Source organism: Podarcis liolepis (assembly GCF_965112155.1).
Source record: "Podarcis liolepis genome assembly, chromosome: 3".
Classification (NCBI taxonomy): Eukaryota; Metazoa; Chordata; class Lepidosauria; order Squamata; family Lacertidae; genus Podarcis; species Podarcis liolepis.
The window spans coordinates 50,434,053-50,449,899 of record NC_139557.1 but is presented as its reverse complement, the minus strand read 5'-3'; the positions used below and the strand labels follow the sequence as shown (position 1 = coordinate 50,449,899).

Sequence of the window (15,847 nt, the reverse complement as noted above, 5' to 3'; positions counted from 1 at the left end):
ACTGGACCTTGGGAATCTTTTCCTGCTGGGGATAATGGGTCTTGTAGACAAGCATCTTCATATTTCGTAAGAAAAAATATTATCAGATATTGTCAGGCTTCGGGGAATCAGATCCCTCCCCTGGTGGCAGCAAAGAAGCAGATAAAAAGAAGAATAAAAAAAATTCCTTCCAGTAGCACCTTAAAGACCAACTAAGTTAGTTCTTGGTATGAGCTTTCGTGTGCATGCACACTTCTTCAGATACACACTGAAGAAGCTGGGATCTGAAGAAGTGTATACACTGTGTATACACTGAGAAAACCTGTGTGCTAAATGCATTACTTTAAGTCCTAAGCACAACTATAAAATGTGTATACACTGTATCTGAAGAAGTGTGCATGCACACGAAAGCTCATACCAAGAACTAACTTAGTTGGTCTTTAAGGTGCTACTGGAAGGAATTTTTTTTATTTTGACTATGGCAGACCAACACGGCTACCTATCTACTATAAAAAGAAGAGTTATTACCAATTCAGTAATCACAGCGAGAGACAAAGGAATGCGGTCTCTCTCTAGAAATTGTGTTGCTTCAAGTAAAGTCTCTACTATTCTACGTCACCCCTACGTCGGCTAATCTGAGCTTTCGGTTCTACCACCCTCAATGCCAGCCAAGTCTTGGGGGAAGAGGGGTCAGGAATGCTTTCCAAAGACACTGAGTCTGTCAGCTGTCTCTTCCCCGGTGTTTCTCCTTCCTGCTGTTCCTCTTCCAATATTTCCCAGCTTTCCCCCTCTGCATCCTCTGAACTATGACCTTCTGCAAACCACTGTTCTAAATCTATGCTCTCCTGTCCCCGGAAAGGTTCGGGAGAAGGGGGCAGCCCCCACCATTCTTCCTCAGTCCAGCCCCTGACAGATATGGGATTATGTGTCCTACTTTACAATGGACAGTTTTTAAAGGCCTACTAGTGGACTGACCTTTATTTGAAGGGCGATAGTCCTATAGCTGAAAAGGTCATATATTTCAAAGTGTTTGCAGTGGGCGTCCCATGTAGGTCTGTTTGTTCTCCCAACCGGGCATTAGCATAGAAAAGAAATCCTACCATACCCCTTCCACCCTGGACAGCATGAGGGGCAGGGCTGTGAATGCAGAGGCAGGCTGATGCTCTGGCAGGGTCAATATTGAAACCATAAGCATTTGATCCACTGGTAGATTCATAACATACAAAGCTGATTTTAGTTCTCATTGATTATAACCATTTTATTGCATCCATGAATGAGACCAGCTAACTTACAGTATTTGTCTTATTTATAGTTTATTAAGCAACAACAAGTAAATAACGACAACTTGAACATAAAAAGTGCGTGAAGCACATTAATCAAACTTGGTTCTTGTAAAATTGTGAAGAGGGACAGTAGGATAATTTGAACACTAATATGCATCCTAGCTGTTATTTAGAATCTGTTCCCTTTGGGAAAGAAATATGGTAGTACAGAGTATATTGTTATTAAAATTTGGCCTGGCTTTACATGAAAGGATGGGTTAATAAGTTACAAATCTGGGAAGATGCTTCCGCTGACATTTCCATTTATCTCTCAAAGGCAAAAAGTAAGACAAATTGGATGGCTCATACTTGCTTTTTCTGCATCCATTTGGACTAGCGTGTCAAGATGCTTGCTACTCAGGGGTTTAAAATTGATGTTCATTTTTTTTCACCTGATGTTCCAAATGGATGCAGAGAAAATGGGAATTAAATGATTGCTCATATTTTTAAACCATCATCCTATAATTTCAGCTGTTCTCAAAAAGAGGATATAAATCTCAGTCTAAAGCTAAAATTTAACAGTCGAGTGCATGGGAGTGGGGAGCAGGCATCATAAAATGACTTGCATTTAGTATGATTTGAGGGGGTTTTTTAATTAAAAAGGGGTATTAATTACAAAATTCATAGTAGCATTGTGTATCTACCTACAAACTCTGTTTCAAATCTCACCTCTCTGGGTATTATTAATTTGATGGATAATTCTCTTTCCATTTGTTTATGTAGAATTCTTATATCTCACTTTATAGCCCCAAGAGGTTCTCAAGGCCGCTTATAAAAAGTGATCACTATTAAAATAACACTAGTATTATTATTATGATGTATTATTTAATAAATTTCTATATCACCCTTCATCTGAGGATCACAGGGCAGTTTACAATATAAATATACATAACACAGTAACTAACAAAAACAACACCCCCAGACACACAGTTTAAAAGACCATAGATAGTTTAATTAGCCAAAGGCCTGGGGGAAAAGGAATATAATATCAGACAGAAACCAGGCAGCAAATGCCACCATCCATGTAACTTCTCCAGCCCACAGCCTCAGCTAAATGTGATTTATCAATGGCGCGGCAGCAGCGGGAGGCCCCATTAGCTAAAGTGGTGCTTCAGGTTAAGAACAGTTTCAGGTTAAGTACGGACCTCCGGAATGAATTAAGTACTTAACTCGAGGTACCACTGTATTGTTGAGAAACATGCAATTTTATGTTGGTTTCTATTATCAGATTACTCATGGATCTGGAAAATCTGGATTGATTGTGGGAAAAGTACAGACCACCACTTGGTTGAGGAGGTAGTTTTCTGGATTCCAGCATAAAAACTGAGAGAATGAGCTTTGAATCCACATATAAACCAGATTTCTTCAGGTAGCATTTTTGCCTAATAGGTAACAATAACTTGCCACCAAATTATTTGACTTTTAGGGTGAAACCCAATGCCATCAGGACAGATTTCTGCTCACACAATAAGAGTTCTTCTTCTGCTCCTCCTCATCCTCCTCAGGAACTTTAAGTAAGCCACAACCCACATCTCCCCTGGGATCTCTAGTGATACATGTCTGTGCAGACTTTCCAAGTGTCCCTATTTTCCAGGAATGTCCCTGATTTAGAGAAGACACCCCAATTTCTTATTTGATCCCGGAATGTCCCACATTTTCTTCGGATGTCCCTATTTTCATTGGAGAAATGTTGGCATGTATGGAGTTATCTGACCCCCGAGCTATCTGAAAGCAATCCTGTATAGGGAATTTTTTTTAATGTTTAATGTTTTATTGTGTTTTTCTATATGTTGGAAGCTGCCCAGAGTGGCTGGGGCAACCCAGTAAGATGTATGGGGTATAAATAGTAAAATTATCATTATGGAATGGGATGTCCCTGGTTTCATTGGAGAAATGCTGGAGGGTATGAAACTCATCCTTAGCAGTTTTACTTTTAAGCATTCAGAGTTCTTGTTGTTATGCTCTGAATTTTGAACGCTGAACACCCACCTCCCCACCCACTTGCTGGCTGTGTTCCAGAAAGCACAAACAGAGTCAAATTAAAAATAGCTGTAGCACCAATATGCAACCCAATCTACTGACAGAATAGCCGCCTGCAGATGTGTCTTGTATCAGTGTCCCGACATGCAAGCGCCAAAGCACCTCTCCACAGGTAAGAAATGAGAAATTTTCAGGGCTGTTGAACACCGCACATTTTCACAGTGGATCAAGACAAAACTATTTAGTCCAGGTGCTCCTGTAATTATGTTACATTGGAAAGCTCAATATTGTTCAATGGGCCTCAAACTCTCATGTCTGAGGTACAGAGACAATGGAGCTATCACTAGAATATTGTGTTGCAGTCATGGAATAAAATACAGGTCAAACGTAGGTATTTATACTTTTTCTTCTTACTATGTTCCTTAGGAAGATCTAGATGCCAAGGTTTGTACTGAGATGTCTCAGTTCCAAAGGAAGATATTGCAAATAACTAAAAGTTAACGATTCACATAGATTATATTGCTATTGTGTGCTATTAGACTTTTAGACAACAAAAAAGCCAGTAACATTATCTGTACATACCGGTAACTATTATTAGAATCATCCTCTGTATGACTCAAAGGGATGCTTGAGAAATTTATTGTTGCAGATTCTGATATGATCTGGTACCCAGTCCAAACTTTCCAGAGTAATGTGCATATCAGAAATTAAGCTACCCATTAGTACTAGAGAAGCTGTTTATTACAATGCATCACTGTTTTAAATTTTAAAAATAGAAGTGTTTGGTTAATGTGAATATATAACAACAAAATCTCGAGTTAATATCCCCTAGATGTGCTCAACAAGAAACCAGCCAAATTCTGTATCAGTTCTGTATTGCAGTAGCTATCACCTTTATTTGTTCTGCTTTACACTTCCTTTAACAGCCTATAAAATGTGCATAACAACAAAATAAAAGTCCACACATTTTATTCTTTGAAGACCATTAATGGTTTAACAACTTCCCATATATATATATATATATATATATATATATGCTTTCGTAGATTTTCACGGGTACAGGAATGCAGGTTTTGGTGTCCTCGGGTGTCTTCCCGTGTAAAAGTTGGGGTGTCTAGGCGACGTTAGACACCCCAACTTTTACACGGGAAGACACCCGAGGACACCAAAACCTGCATATATATATATATATATATATATATATATATATATATATATATATATATATTCTTTGCAAGTGTTTGCCTTAGATTTCCTTTACTTGCCCATTTAGTTAGCACTAACCTCGGTGGTAACTAAAAATAAAAATAACTGCAAGTTATTTCACATGTTTGATTGTATTTTGTGCAGGGGTAATTGACTTATGAATTGGTGTGGAATTCAACTGAATCAGAAACCAACTGTCAGTTAGGCAATTGGATTTTTGAAAGGCTATGTGTAACATTTAAAACAATGGGAGGTTTCTCTATATTCCCCACCCCACCCCTGCTGAAAGCTTCCACATGAAACTACTCTAGGGATGGCTTTACAACTGAAACTGAAACCATCCATAGGATAATGTCAAAAACCTGAGGCACTACTTCTTGGCTAAAGTTGTTGCTGTGTGAGTGACAACTTTACAAATTGGCCTCTGAATTGTCTAGACACCTTGAACTTAATCATGGGTTCATAAAAAAGAAGCAAGAAAGAATATGAGTTAACTGCTTTGGAAAACAGTGGATTGTGATGCTGTGAGCTGCTGCATCCACTTCCAACTTACTTTGTTCCTTGATTCAGAAACTGACCTTCGGGCAAATGTAGGTAAACAAAGAGAAAAGGAAGTCTAGTTAAGGGTGCAGTCAGAGCATCTTTTCTCACCAGGGAATGGGACAAGGATTACAAAACCTAGAGTTCCCCCCAAGACACTGACATGACAAGCATCGTTTTCATCCAGGAGAAGACCCTCTGAGACAAAGATTCTCTACTAGGTTCCTGGGAATCCATGTCATCAGCGTTTGTCCTGCCACAAGGTACATTTCTGAGCTTTGAGGAATGGGGAGGTGGCAGGAGCAGAAGTGGCCTACAGATAACATACAAGAACACGATGATACATTACATCAGTGTCCTCTGTCAGCCACAAAAGAGCCTTCTCTTCCCAGTGCTAATGGGTGCATTGCTGGTGGCAGTGCTTTAGCTGTGCGTCTTCCCTCTGCAAGTATCATGGGTAATGTCACATGATCCACAGCCTCATTGGGATCATACATGAATTGGTTGGCTCAGACAGAGGCGGAGTATGAAGGAGAAGGGGTGTGCATTGTGGGAACTGGGGTTGACTTCAGTTATTATGGAAGGGGGAGTAAGATCACCAGTTCTCCTCCCTGCCTCTTCTATAGAGTGTAGAGCCTCACTGAGGTTTGGGAAGGACCTTGACCAGCTGCTGGGAAGGACGAGTAGGAGGCAGCAGGGGAGGGCACAGCCTTGTCACTGATGGCCAGGCACCACCTTTGTAGACTGGTACAGACCCACATGACCAAATAAAAATGCAACAAAGTGAGAGAGTCTCACTAATAAGTTTACCGTGCCACCCCTTTAAAACTTTAACTGGAAGGGCATGGAAATTGTTGGGACATTTCTGTCCAGTTCTGAACTTCTTGCTTGGTTCCTGAATTCTTGACCTCTAATGCTAAGCCTGCTGCTGAGCCTTTCTTTAGCCATGGCTAAAGAAAGAGCTTTCTCTTACTCATAAATAACAGCCTATGTTGTTATTCTTTAGGTAAGAGGCATGATAGGTAGCCAGATTACAAACTGCTAGGATGTGTTAATTAGGTTGAAGACCAGGAAGAAAGAGAGGGGCATTTTATTTTATATGAAGATTTCTAAACTACTTCACAACAAAAGGTTGACAATGAAGTATGATGAAATATAAAGTACAAAAGGTTAGAAACCCAGTTAGATCAAGACAATAAAACTTGTGCATACAGTGCATACAATTATTACATAAAATGGCCGGGTAACACTTCAAGGAAAGTGTAATCATCCTTACCTAAAAATGTCTTTAATGGACATCTAACTATGAAAATATTAGGGTCTTTGTGGATGTAAGTTGCTAACTAATTCTATAGGACTGGACCTGCAACACTAAAAGCCCACAAGAGAACATCTTTTTGATGTAATATACATACCGGTATGTAACAACAAATATCAACTACACTTTATGCCTTGTTTGCTTATGTTTTTGCTTTGCACATTTTTCCAGAGGAACACGGAGATTTCTTGAATCAAGAGACTAGAGACAATTAATATGATTGGAACAATGAGTTTCTTGGACTAAATCACAGTACACCCAGGCATTTTGGTGCTGTTGCTTTGGCTTTTTTAGTTGCCAATTTTATTGTTGGCTTCTTTTACTGTGAACCAATTTTGATGAAGCCGGTGGTATATATGTATGAACAGGGATGCACAGCATATTGACATCCGGGGCCATCAGTTTCTATACGGAGCACCCATATGTATAGCTGATGGGTAGCTAATCAAGCAGAGATGTTTTGGATGTTTTGGACTGCAACTCCCACCAGCTCCAGCCAGCATGGTCAATGATAGAGAATGATGGGACTTGTAGTCCTGCCCAACAAATCTAGACAGTGCCATATTGGCTACCTCTGCTTGATCAACTGGATCAGGGACCATGTTTTTATGGCAAAGCTAGCCCTCAAGTGGCACATAAAACACTCATTAATCAGGATTAGAAGCATAACATAATTACATGGCTCCAATTTTTTAAATAAAAAAAAATGCTATGAAACTCTCTACTTCAAAAAAAAAAAAAGATTTAAAATACTTTATTAATGGTTTTATACCAAGCACTGTTAAGGGGGAAATATATTTGATTTTCTTAAGTGTGATATAATGTTATATAATTAGCTTCCAATCACAGACAAGGCCCTATTCATCTGGATTAGATGGCATTAGCATAATAGAATTGCTTCTTAAGAAAAAGAAAATGCTGCAAAACACTCAAGGGAGCCTAAATACACCACACAGATATTAATGTAAAATTATAATTAAATTGAAACTATCATAAATTTGCCGTACTATCACCATAACATTTCATTAGCCAACATATATTCATTGTAGTGCATGAGCTCAACAAGTTTACACATCACCCGCTACAACAATGCCTTGTTTTTCCTGTAACTTCAAAATTATCTTAGAGATGGAATATAGGGCAAAAAGTTGTGTATTATCTCCTTCGGTATCATCACTCTTCTTACCCAGACTGATGCAGTATGACATACAGTGGGACCACAACCTACGCAAACTCCACCTATGTGATCACAGCTTAAGTACCGGTAACTTCTAGGAGATAACCATTGGTCCAATTAATGTACTTTTCAGGGTGTCCTACCCTCTATCTATCTACCTACCTAGATATCCTAGAAGTTACCGGTACTTAAGGTTTTGTTTAAATTGAGCACCATTGCTTTCCTGTCTATTTCCTCCTGAGTTGTTCTTTTATTTTCTTACATAAAGAACTGTAAGAACTTGTTCCCACCAGAGGGGATGCGTCTTCATAACATTTTTAATACAATCAAGATTACCGCAGCATAGTCTCTAATTACGCTAATACTAGCCCTCAGAAGACCTAGTAAATTTACAAAGCAAGCAAGCAAGCAAAAAGGAACTATGGACCACGATTATAACAGCAGGAATGACAGTTACACAAATGAAACCTTACAAGGTTGGCTCCAGAATGCTGGACTTGAACACTGCTGTCATTTCAAACTTCCAAGAGTGTATTGTTTGGCTTCTACTGACCATTATCACCTTGTGTCTATTTAAATATTGTCTGCATGGGAAATATAAAAATAGTCCACAGAGATCTTTGTGATACTTCACTTTGCAGCTACTCCCATAGCAGTAGCTTGCCATTGGAAGACCACAGAAGAGGCTGGCTGCATCTATTTTGGGAAATGGCTCTGTTGCAATGTTTAACACAATAGGGTCACTGTGTAGCACGAGTACTTTGAGACAGTTTGGATGCCCTCCCCATGATATGAAAATTGGAATAGACAGATGATACGACATCAACTCTTCCATGTTTAATTTTGTGAGGGTGTGATACAAAATGGAAGCTAAAGTTATGGTTGCTTGAGGATACAAGTAAACACTTCAGCAAGTTTTAACTGTAACTCTTTATTGTGCTTGTACAAAAATAAGATTGTACGGTGGTACCTCGGGTTAAGTACTTAATTCGTTCCGGAGGTCCGTACTTAACCTGAAACTGTTCTTAACCTGAAGCACCACTTTAGCTAATGGGGCCTCCTGCTGCTGCCACGCTGCCGGAGCACAATTTCTGTTCTCATCCTGAAGCAAAGTTCTTTGAAGCATTATTTCTGGGTTAGCGGAGTCTGTAACCTGAAGCGTATGTAACCCGAGGTACCACTGTACTCTACACAGAATTCTACTATTTGTTGTATTTTGGATATATATTTTTTAAAAAAACAGTTAAAAAACAGTTCCCTCTAGCAAGCTGGATACTAGAGGCAGGATATAGTTGTCTGGAAACTGATGTATGTCAACTACTTTCAGTCAGGTCTGACTATAGTTTGCTTTTAATTCAGTGGATCACTTGTTATTTTATGATCAAGCATGATAGAAACATTCTTTCACATACCATATTTTTCGCCCCATAGGACGCACCGCCGTAAAGGACGCACCTAGTTTTTTGGGGGGGGAATAAAGGAAAAAAAATATTTCCCCCCTCCAGGCACGGGGCTGGCGCGGGGGAAGCCTGAGCTTCCCCCGACCCCAGCCCCCAGAACAGCCTGCTATCTGCAAGCCTAGGGAGCCGCGCCAGTCTCCCCAGGCTTGCGGACAGCTGTGCGAAGCCCGGGGGCGCTCTTCAGTGCGCCCGAGGCTTTGGAATGCAGGCAGCTCTGCGCAACCCTCCGGAGCCCGGCGCGGCTTGGCGCCGGGCTCTGGAGGGTTGCGCAGAGCTTCCTGAAGCCTGGAGAGCGAGAGGGGTCAGTGGGCACCGACCCCTCTCGCTCTCCAGGCTTCAGCGAAAGCCTGTATTCGCCCCATAGGACGCGCACACATTTCCCCTTCATTTTTGGAGGGGAAAAATTGCATCCTATAGGGCGAAAAATACGGTAAATACATTTACGTGAAGAATTTTGAGAATGGTAGGGGATTGTATTGGAAAAGGACAGGCTTGCAAGAGATGTAAAATGGACTGTAATGTGGAATTCAATTCCTCTATTTAATTATCCTATATTTTTAATAGAAGACATAGCAACAGAGTTCACACACCTGACTTTACTGCACAGATGAATGAGCCCAGCTAAAATGTCATTCAACTCTGGTTAAGACACATGACATTGATAGATGAAACCGAAAATTGCCAATTCAAGTTGACCCTTTCTTGATAAAACATGGCTGCTTTGAGCACAAGTGAGATAACTACCTAAATTAGTCATCATTAGAGTCCAGCAAACTCTGGGAAGCTTGACTTTCGGCTTTGGCACAAACCTGAACTATTTTTATTTGCTCTTCAAAAATAAAGGGGAGAGGGTGCTTAAGCAATACAAGTTATAGCTCTTCTATAGATTTATTCCACAAGAAATTTGAGATTTCTTTCTGAAAACTCCTTGGTGTAGTAATCCTATATGGAAATCAACCCCACTTAATTCAGTGAAATTTACTCCAGATAATTTAGGTAATTTACTCCAGGTAATGTATTTAGAATTGTAGCCTAAAATACAATTTTTAAAAACACATTTTCCACTTCTCTTTTCTTTCAGTGGTGAGCATTGTATAAGGGACTGCTCACTTCATTTCTGTATAAGCCAATGAAGCTTCTGCAGTATTTTGAGAGCTCTTGATGAGGACCAATAAACATCATTGACTTAGCAGATGATGAATGACTCATAACAAAAGGAACTGGTTTCAGACTGTGCATGACAAATTTCTCTCTCTGGGAGACTCAAATCTAGTCTCGCTAGTTTTAATAGGATTTATCACTGTGCAGACATTACTTTTAGCCATTTTCTGTGCTCATCGGCTATTTACCATTATGGTTTGCTAATACTATTTAGAAAACTATTTGGCTACTACTATTGATCATTTATATGGTACATTTTCTATCTGCATTGCAGTGCTTTCCACTCCTCATTGTGTCTGCCCCTCCAGAATAATAAGTGTGATGTAGGTTACTATCATTCCTACATTACAGGCAGTGAACAGAATGTGAGTGATGCTTAGCTTGTATGAATTGATTGCATAGGCAAAGTTCAGTATAATTACATTTACAAAAAGCAAAAAGAAATCCTACACAAAATACTAAAATTAGTGCTGAGTCAGAAATGTCCCGGGCCCCATTCTTAGGTCATGAAAAAGAGAATTATGGCTTCAGGGAAAGGGGGAAATTGCAATATTAGGGGTGACTGGGTTTGGGAGCTTCTGCTGCAAAGTGGTAAAGGCTTGTTTCTTCACCTTTTCCTTTTTATACATCTTTCAGGTAGTTTTCCCACTGTAACATGTAGTAGCAGCACTCTCACTTGCTGGATCATTTGCAGGGAAACCAAAATGCTTGTTTACAAAGCTCTTGTACTACCAACTTTATTGTACGCTTGTGAAATATGGACCACTTATAAACACCATCTCCAACTCCTCAAAAGATTCCATCAATGCTGTCTCCGGAAAATTTTACACATCACTTGGGAAGACAGGCAAACTTCCAGGGTACTGGAAGAAGTAAAGATCACCAGTGTTGAAGCAATGATTCTTCAACATCAACTTTGTGGGACTCGTCATGCTGTTTGGATGCCTGATTATCATCTTCCAAAGCAACTACTCTATTCCCAACTCAAGAATGGAAAGCGATATACCGGTGGACAACAAAGAAGTTTAAAGCCCCTCTCAAGGCAAATCTAAAAAAAAAATGTAACGTAAGTACTGATAACTGGGAAACGCTAGCCTGTGAGCACTCCAACTGGAGAACAGACTTTACCAAAGGTTTTCATGGACTTTGAAGAAGCACAAACTCAGGGACAAAAAGAGAAATGCGCTAAGAGTAAGGCATGTTTGGCAAAGCCTCACCGTGATCAACTCCCACCTGGAAACCTATGTCCCCACTGTGGAAGGATGTGTGGATCCAGAATTGGCCTCCACAATCACTTATCATAGAATCATAGAATCATAGAGTTGGAAGAGACCACAAGAGCCATCGAGTACAACCCCCTGCCAAGCAGGAAAACTCTCTGTTATGAACTCTCTGTTAAGCCCATTAATGGAAGACACAATCTTACTCAGCTACGAGTGATCACCATAGAAGAAAGAAGCCCTGATAGTCCACACGATGACTCTTCTGAAAGGGCTTCCCCCCAAGAATCCTGAGAGCTGTAGTTTGTTAAGGATGCTGAGAGTTGTCAGGTGACCCCTATTCCCCTCCCAGAGCTACAATTTTCATAGTAGTTTAAAAATCATCATCACCATCATCATCATAATTCTCAGTCTCTCTTCACAGATAACTGTGGGTCTCATAACAAGTCTCAGCACCCTTAACCAGCAGGAATCTTGGGAGAAAGCCATGTCTGTTTAAAGTATTATGATACTGCTTTAAATGTATAGTGCAGACAAGCTCAATTTTTACCTCCATGACAGAATATAACACGGGCTGTAAAAACCATGCCTTCACATATGCTAATATTTCTTATCTCCTTGTTTTTGCTATGAAATCTATCAGTGCTTGTACTTTCTGATGGATCACAGATAAGGGATGGGTGGAGGAGGTAGGCGTGTCGCTCTACCTCCTGACTTGTCAGGCTCTGCACCTTGACCTTTGACCTACCAGAATCCATTGGCAGGATGGGTGAGACATGCATAGAGCAATCCTTCTTTTTGAAAGCACCAGGTTCATAGGTGAGCAAGTCCCAAAAGCTAGGAGGAAAACAAAAGTGCTTAAATAAAGCAGCTTGGAAAGTCAGAAATGGCAACCTTCCATTTCATTCAGTATCAAAAATTTAAATAAATTGTGCCTATAGAAATCCTTTACACAATTTTTGTGACAGACTAAAAAGAAGAAGTTAACAGCTGTTATGGCTATAAAATCTTCCTTTATTATTGGTATACTAATCCCAGGAAGACAAATAAGGCTCAGCACATGCCAGGGATGCAGGCCTTCCAATCATAAACAAAAGATACATGGCATCAGTAAGGAAACCTATTGGCTGTGTCAATAATCTTTTATTTAGCAACACATGTTGGTAATGTAAACAGCATGGCACTAGATCCCTTTGGTAAGTTTAAATGCTTGGATGTGCAAAGCAAACAATAAAAGTAAATCTTGTCATGTTTGGTTTCATGGCCCTATAAATATGCAATCAGATGTCGGCACAACAGCTTGTAAGTTAACAATATCAAGTTCCCATTTCCAATAAAATGTGGGAAGCATAATGTGTGATTATTTGCTACTTACATTTCTCCGATCTGATTCTATCTGCTGGAGATCTGCTACAAATAAGGAAACAGGCAGAAATACAAAATCAGCTTTTAAAAACAAAACAAAACTTCAGTTTGTAACTAGGGCATGAAGGTGATAACTTTATCCTGAAGTTTCTTCCTTGCATCTGGAAGAGATGGAAGCTCTTCAAATGTTATTTTAACCAGGTCAAAGCAACATATGGAGGATGTGAGTGTCCACTCCTGTCTCCAATGCTCACATCCTCACTTCCCCCAGCCCGACCTTCCCAGCTTATAGGGAAGGTCTTAAGTAGCTCTGAAGGGGAATTCCTTGTGCATTCAGGTGAACCTGCTTAGTAGTGTCTAGGTGATCAGAAACCCTGATTGCATGTGGTTCTTGGTCACAGGGAAGGTTCTAGGTTCATTTAGGCAAAGAATCATCTTTCAGACCATTCAATTCAGGAATGAGAGGGCTGAAGCTTGCAGGGATGGGGAGGAATAGAGCAATAGTGCACATTGTACACCTCATCACTTCTGTGAGTTCCTTTCTTTCAAATGAAATGTGGGTGGGATTATAATGTGGATTTGTAGCTGGTTGATGACTCTCCATCAGCAAGAGCAGGGTGTCACAGGTTTTTGTCCTAGGGCAGGTGTTGTTCAACATCTTTATAAATGATGTCAGTGAAGGTCATCAAGTGTGCGGATGACATCAAAATGGGTAGGATAGCTAATACTTTAGAAGATTTTTAAAAAGATTTAAAATCGCCTTGATATTATGGGGAATTGACCAAAGCTAACAATATGATTTTCAACAAAGATAAATGCAATAGTCTACATTTAGGCAAGAAGATGGCTAATACAGCCATCTTGGCTGCTGACAGAGGCTCTGTACCATTCACAAGATCATCAGGTATAGCAATTCCTATCATTTCTATCTATGCTGGCGAAATCTGATACAAGTAGGAAATGTGGATTTTCTTCCAGATGTTAAAAGGGATGTGACCTGTGACAAAAATGTAGAAGTCCCGCAAACGTTGACTGTTAAGGGTAAAAAAATTGCTTCAACCCAATGAACTTTGTTGATAATTTATAATTACATTGCCACACATCTCCTATGCAAAGACAAGTGATAGAAAAATAGGAAGTTCAGAGCTATCAAAAGTGGATGATCCATGACAGTCTAAGTCACAATGAAAACAAAGATAAATTATCTGAAAGAACACAAAATACTGGTAGTTAGCTGATTTGCGTCCAGGGAAACTGAATGACAAAATACTCCTCCCAAGGGTTTTAAAACCAATTAAACGTTTGTGCATGCCCTGGAGAATGAAACGATGAGTGGAAGAGAATAAAGAAGGTGACTTAAAAAAAAACAAAAACCCCAACATCTCTCAAAGATGTGGTGTGGATTAGAAGACTGGAGGGCTTTAAGTTTACTGCAGTACAAAGTTTTTCTTGCTTTGTGTAGACTTTGCTCCATTTTGATCATTTTGATCACTTTGTTCCTCTGTTTGTTTCCCATTCCTTTTGGTTTTAGCAATGATTACCCCATAGCTACAATGGTTCCCATATTTCTCTCTCTCACTTGAAGAAGAGAATTAAAATTTCACCTCAAGCATTCATGGTTCCAGAGAATTACTTTCTGTGCAAGAAAACAACAAAGAAAAGACTTTTTTTTTTTTTTACTGAAGACAAGCTTTTATATTTACAGAAATTAAAGTTGCCTTTAGACAATTTGGCATGGAGAGATGGAAGAGGATATGCTAAGCTCATTACCAAAGAAGAAAGCTTCATTAAAATGAATTGTAGCAGCTCAGAAATACATATTTGTTTAACACAATATAACTTGGTTCTTTCAAAAAGTATTATAGAAATACTGCATTATAGAGGCACAGCCCTGCTCTATTCTCCGTGCACTACCCCTACACATGAAGAGGACTCATTACTAGTGCCTTGCAGATGGCAAATATGGGTTCGTCACTAATCACTCTGGAAGGAGGGAGAAAGATCAAGTCTTCTGGAGCCTGGATAACAGAAGTGAAATATTGTTCTATGCGAGGATATGGAAACATCTGTCCTTCATCAAGGAAGAGAAGCTCTTCATGCATTATAACATCCCTTTAAAAAGCACACTCATCTTACCAAGATATAAACCCATATATTTTTATCCCTGAGATTAATTTAAAATGTATCTATAGAGACATCATTTCTTAAAACTTACATTGCTGAAGATACTAAATGTAATTCCTTCCTGTTTAAAAATAATAACCTTATTTGACTCCATGGATGTAATTTCTTATTAAAGTCTGCTGAAAATTCACCATATAAAATTATGAGGAGTTTTCTTTTAAGGACATATGTTCCATTCATCTTAGAAAGGAAAAAATGACTCAGGAGATGAAAGGGGTATCTCTTCTTTATTTCTTTTAGAAAGTACCATATTTTCAAATAGGACAGCTAGGCATACGCTAACTTTAAAATGGTTTGAGGCTCTCCATGGACATCTAGCTAGTTTCTGTGAGAACAGGACGCTGGACTAGATGGGCCATTAGTCTGATCCAGCAGGGGCTGTTCTTATGCTCTTATGTGCCTTGTCTTCTCCTTACTCCTAGGTATACAGCATGAGGACAATGCAGCAGAAGAAATTCAAGGGTTCAGAATCCTATTAGCCTGACCAAACAATACATTCTTTGACCATCCAGTGACCGAGCACTATGAAAGGTAAAGGTACCCCTGCCCGTACAGGCCAGTCGTGTCCAACTCTAGGGTTGTGCGCCCATCTCACTCTAGAGGCCGGGGGCCAGCGCTGTCCGGAGACACTTCCGGGTCACATGGCCAGCGTGACGAAGCTGCTCTGGTGAGCCAGCACCAGCGCAGCACACGGAAACACCAACCGAGCACTATACTGACAACTCAACAGCAGCTACCCTTTGGGAGGGATCAGCAATACAGAATAACCATAGTTTCACTTGAATATCATGGCTAGATTTTCTTCAGCTCACTTAGTGATGGCTAGGATTATTTATTATGGCTAGGATTATTTATTTTTGCTTTTTTTGTTGTTCAACCATTTAGAGACCACTTTATCCTTTGTCTCTAAGCAGTGTACCAGTGTGATTAAAATG

General features: G+C 39.8%; 1 protein-coding gene across 1 annotated transcript in view; it reads left to right on the top strand.

Moving 5' to 3' along the window:
- LOC310704368 (uncharacterized protein) overlaps positions 1-15,436 on the top strand; it is a 30,244-nt gene extending 14,808 nt beyond the window's left edge. Inside the window, exon 5 of the mRNA XM_083497728.1 lies at positions 15,335-15,436. Within this exon, the coding sequence (XP_083353854.1) occupies positions 15,335-15,396 (62 nt within the window). The 3' untranslated portion in view covers positions 15,397-15,436. The remainder of the gene's footprint in view (positions 1-15,334) is intronic.
- The last annotated feature ends 411 nt before the right edge of the window (positions 15,437-15,847 follow it).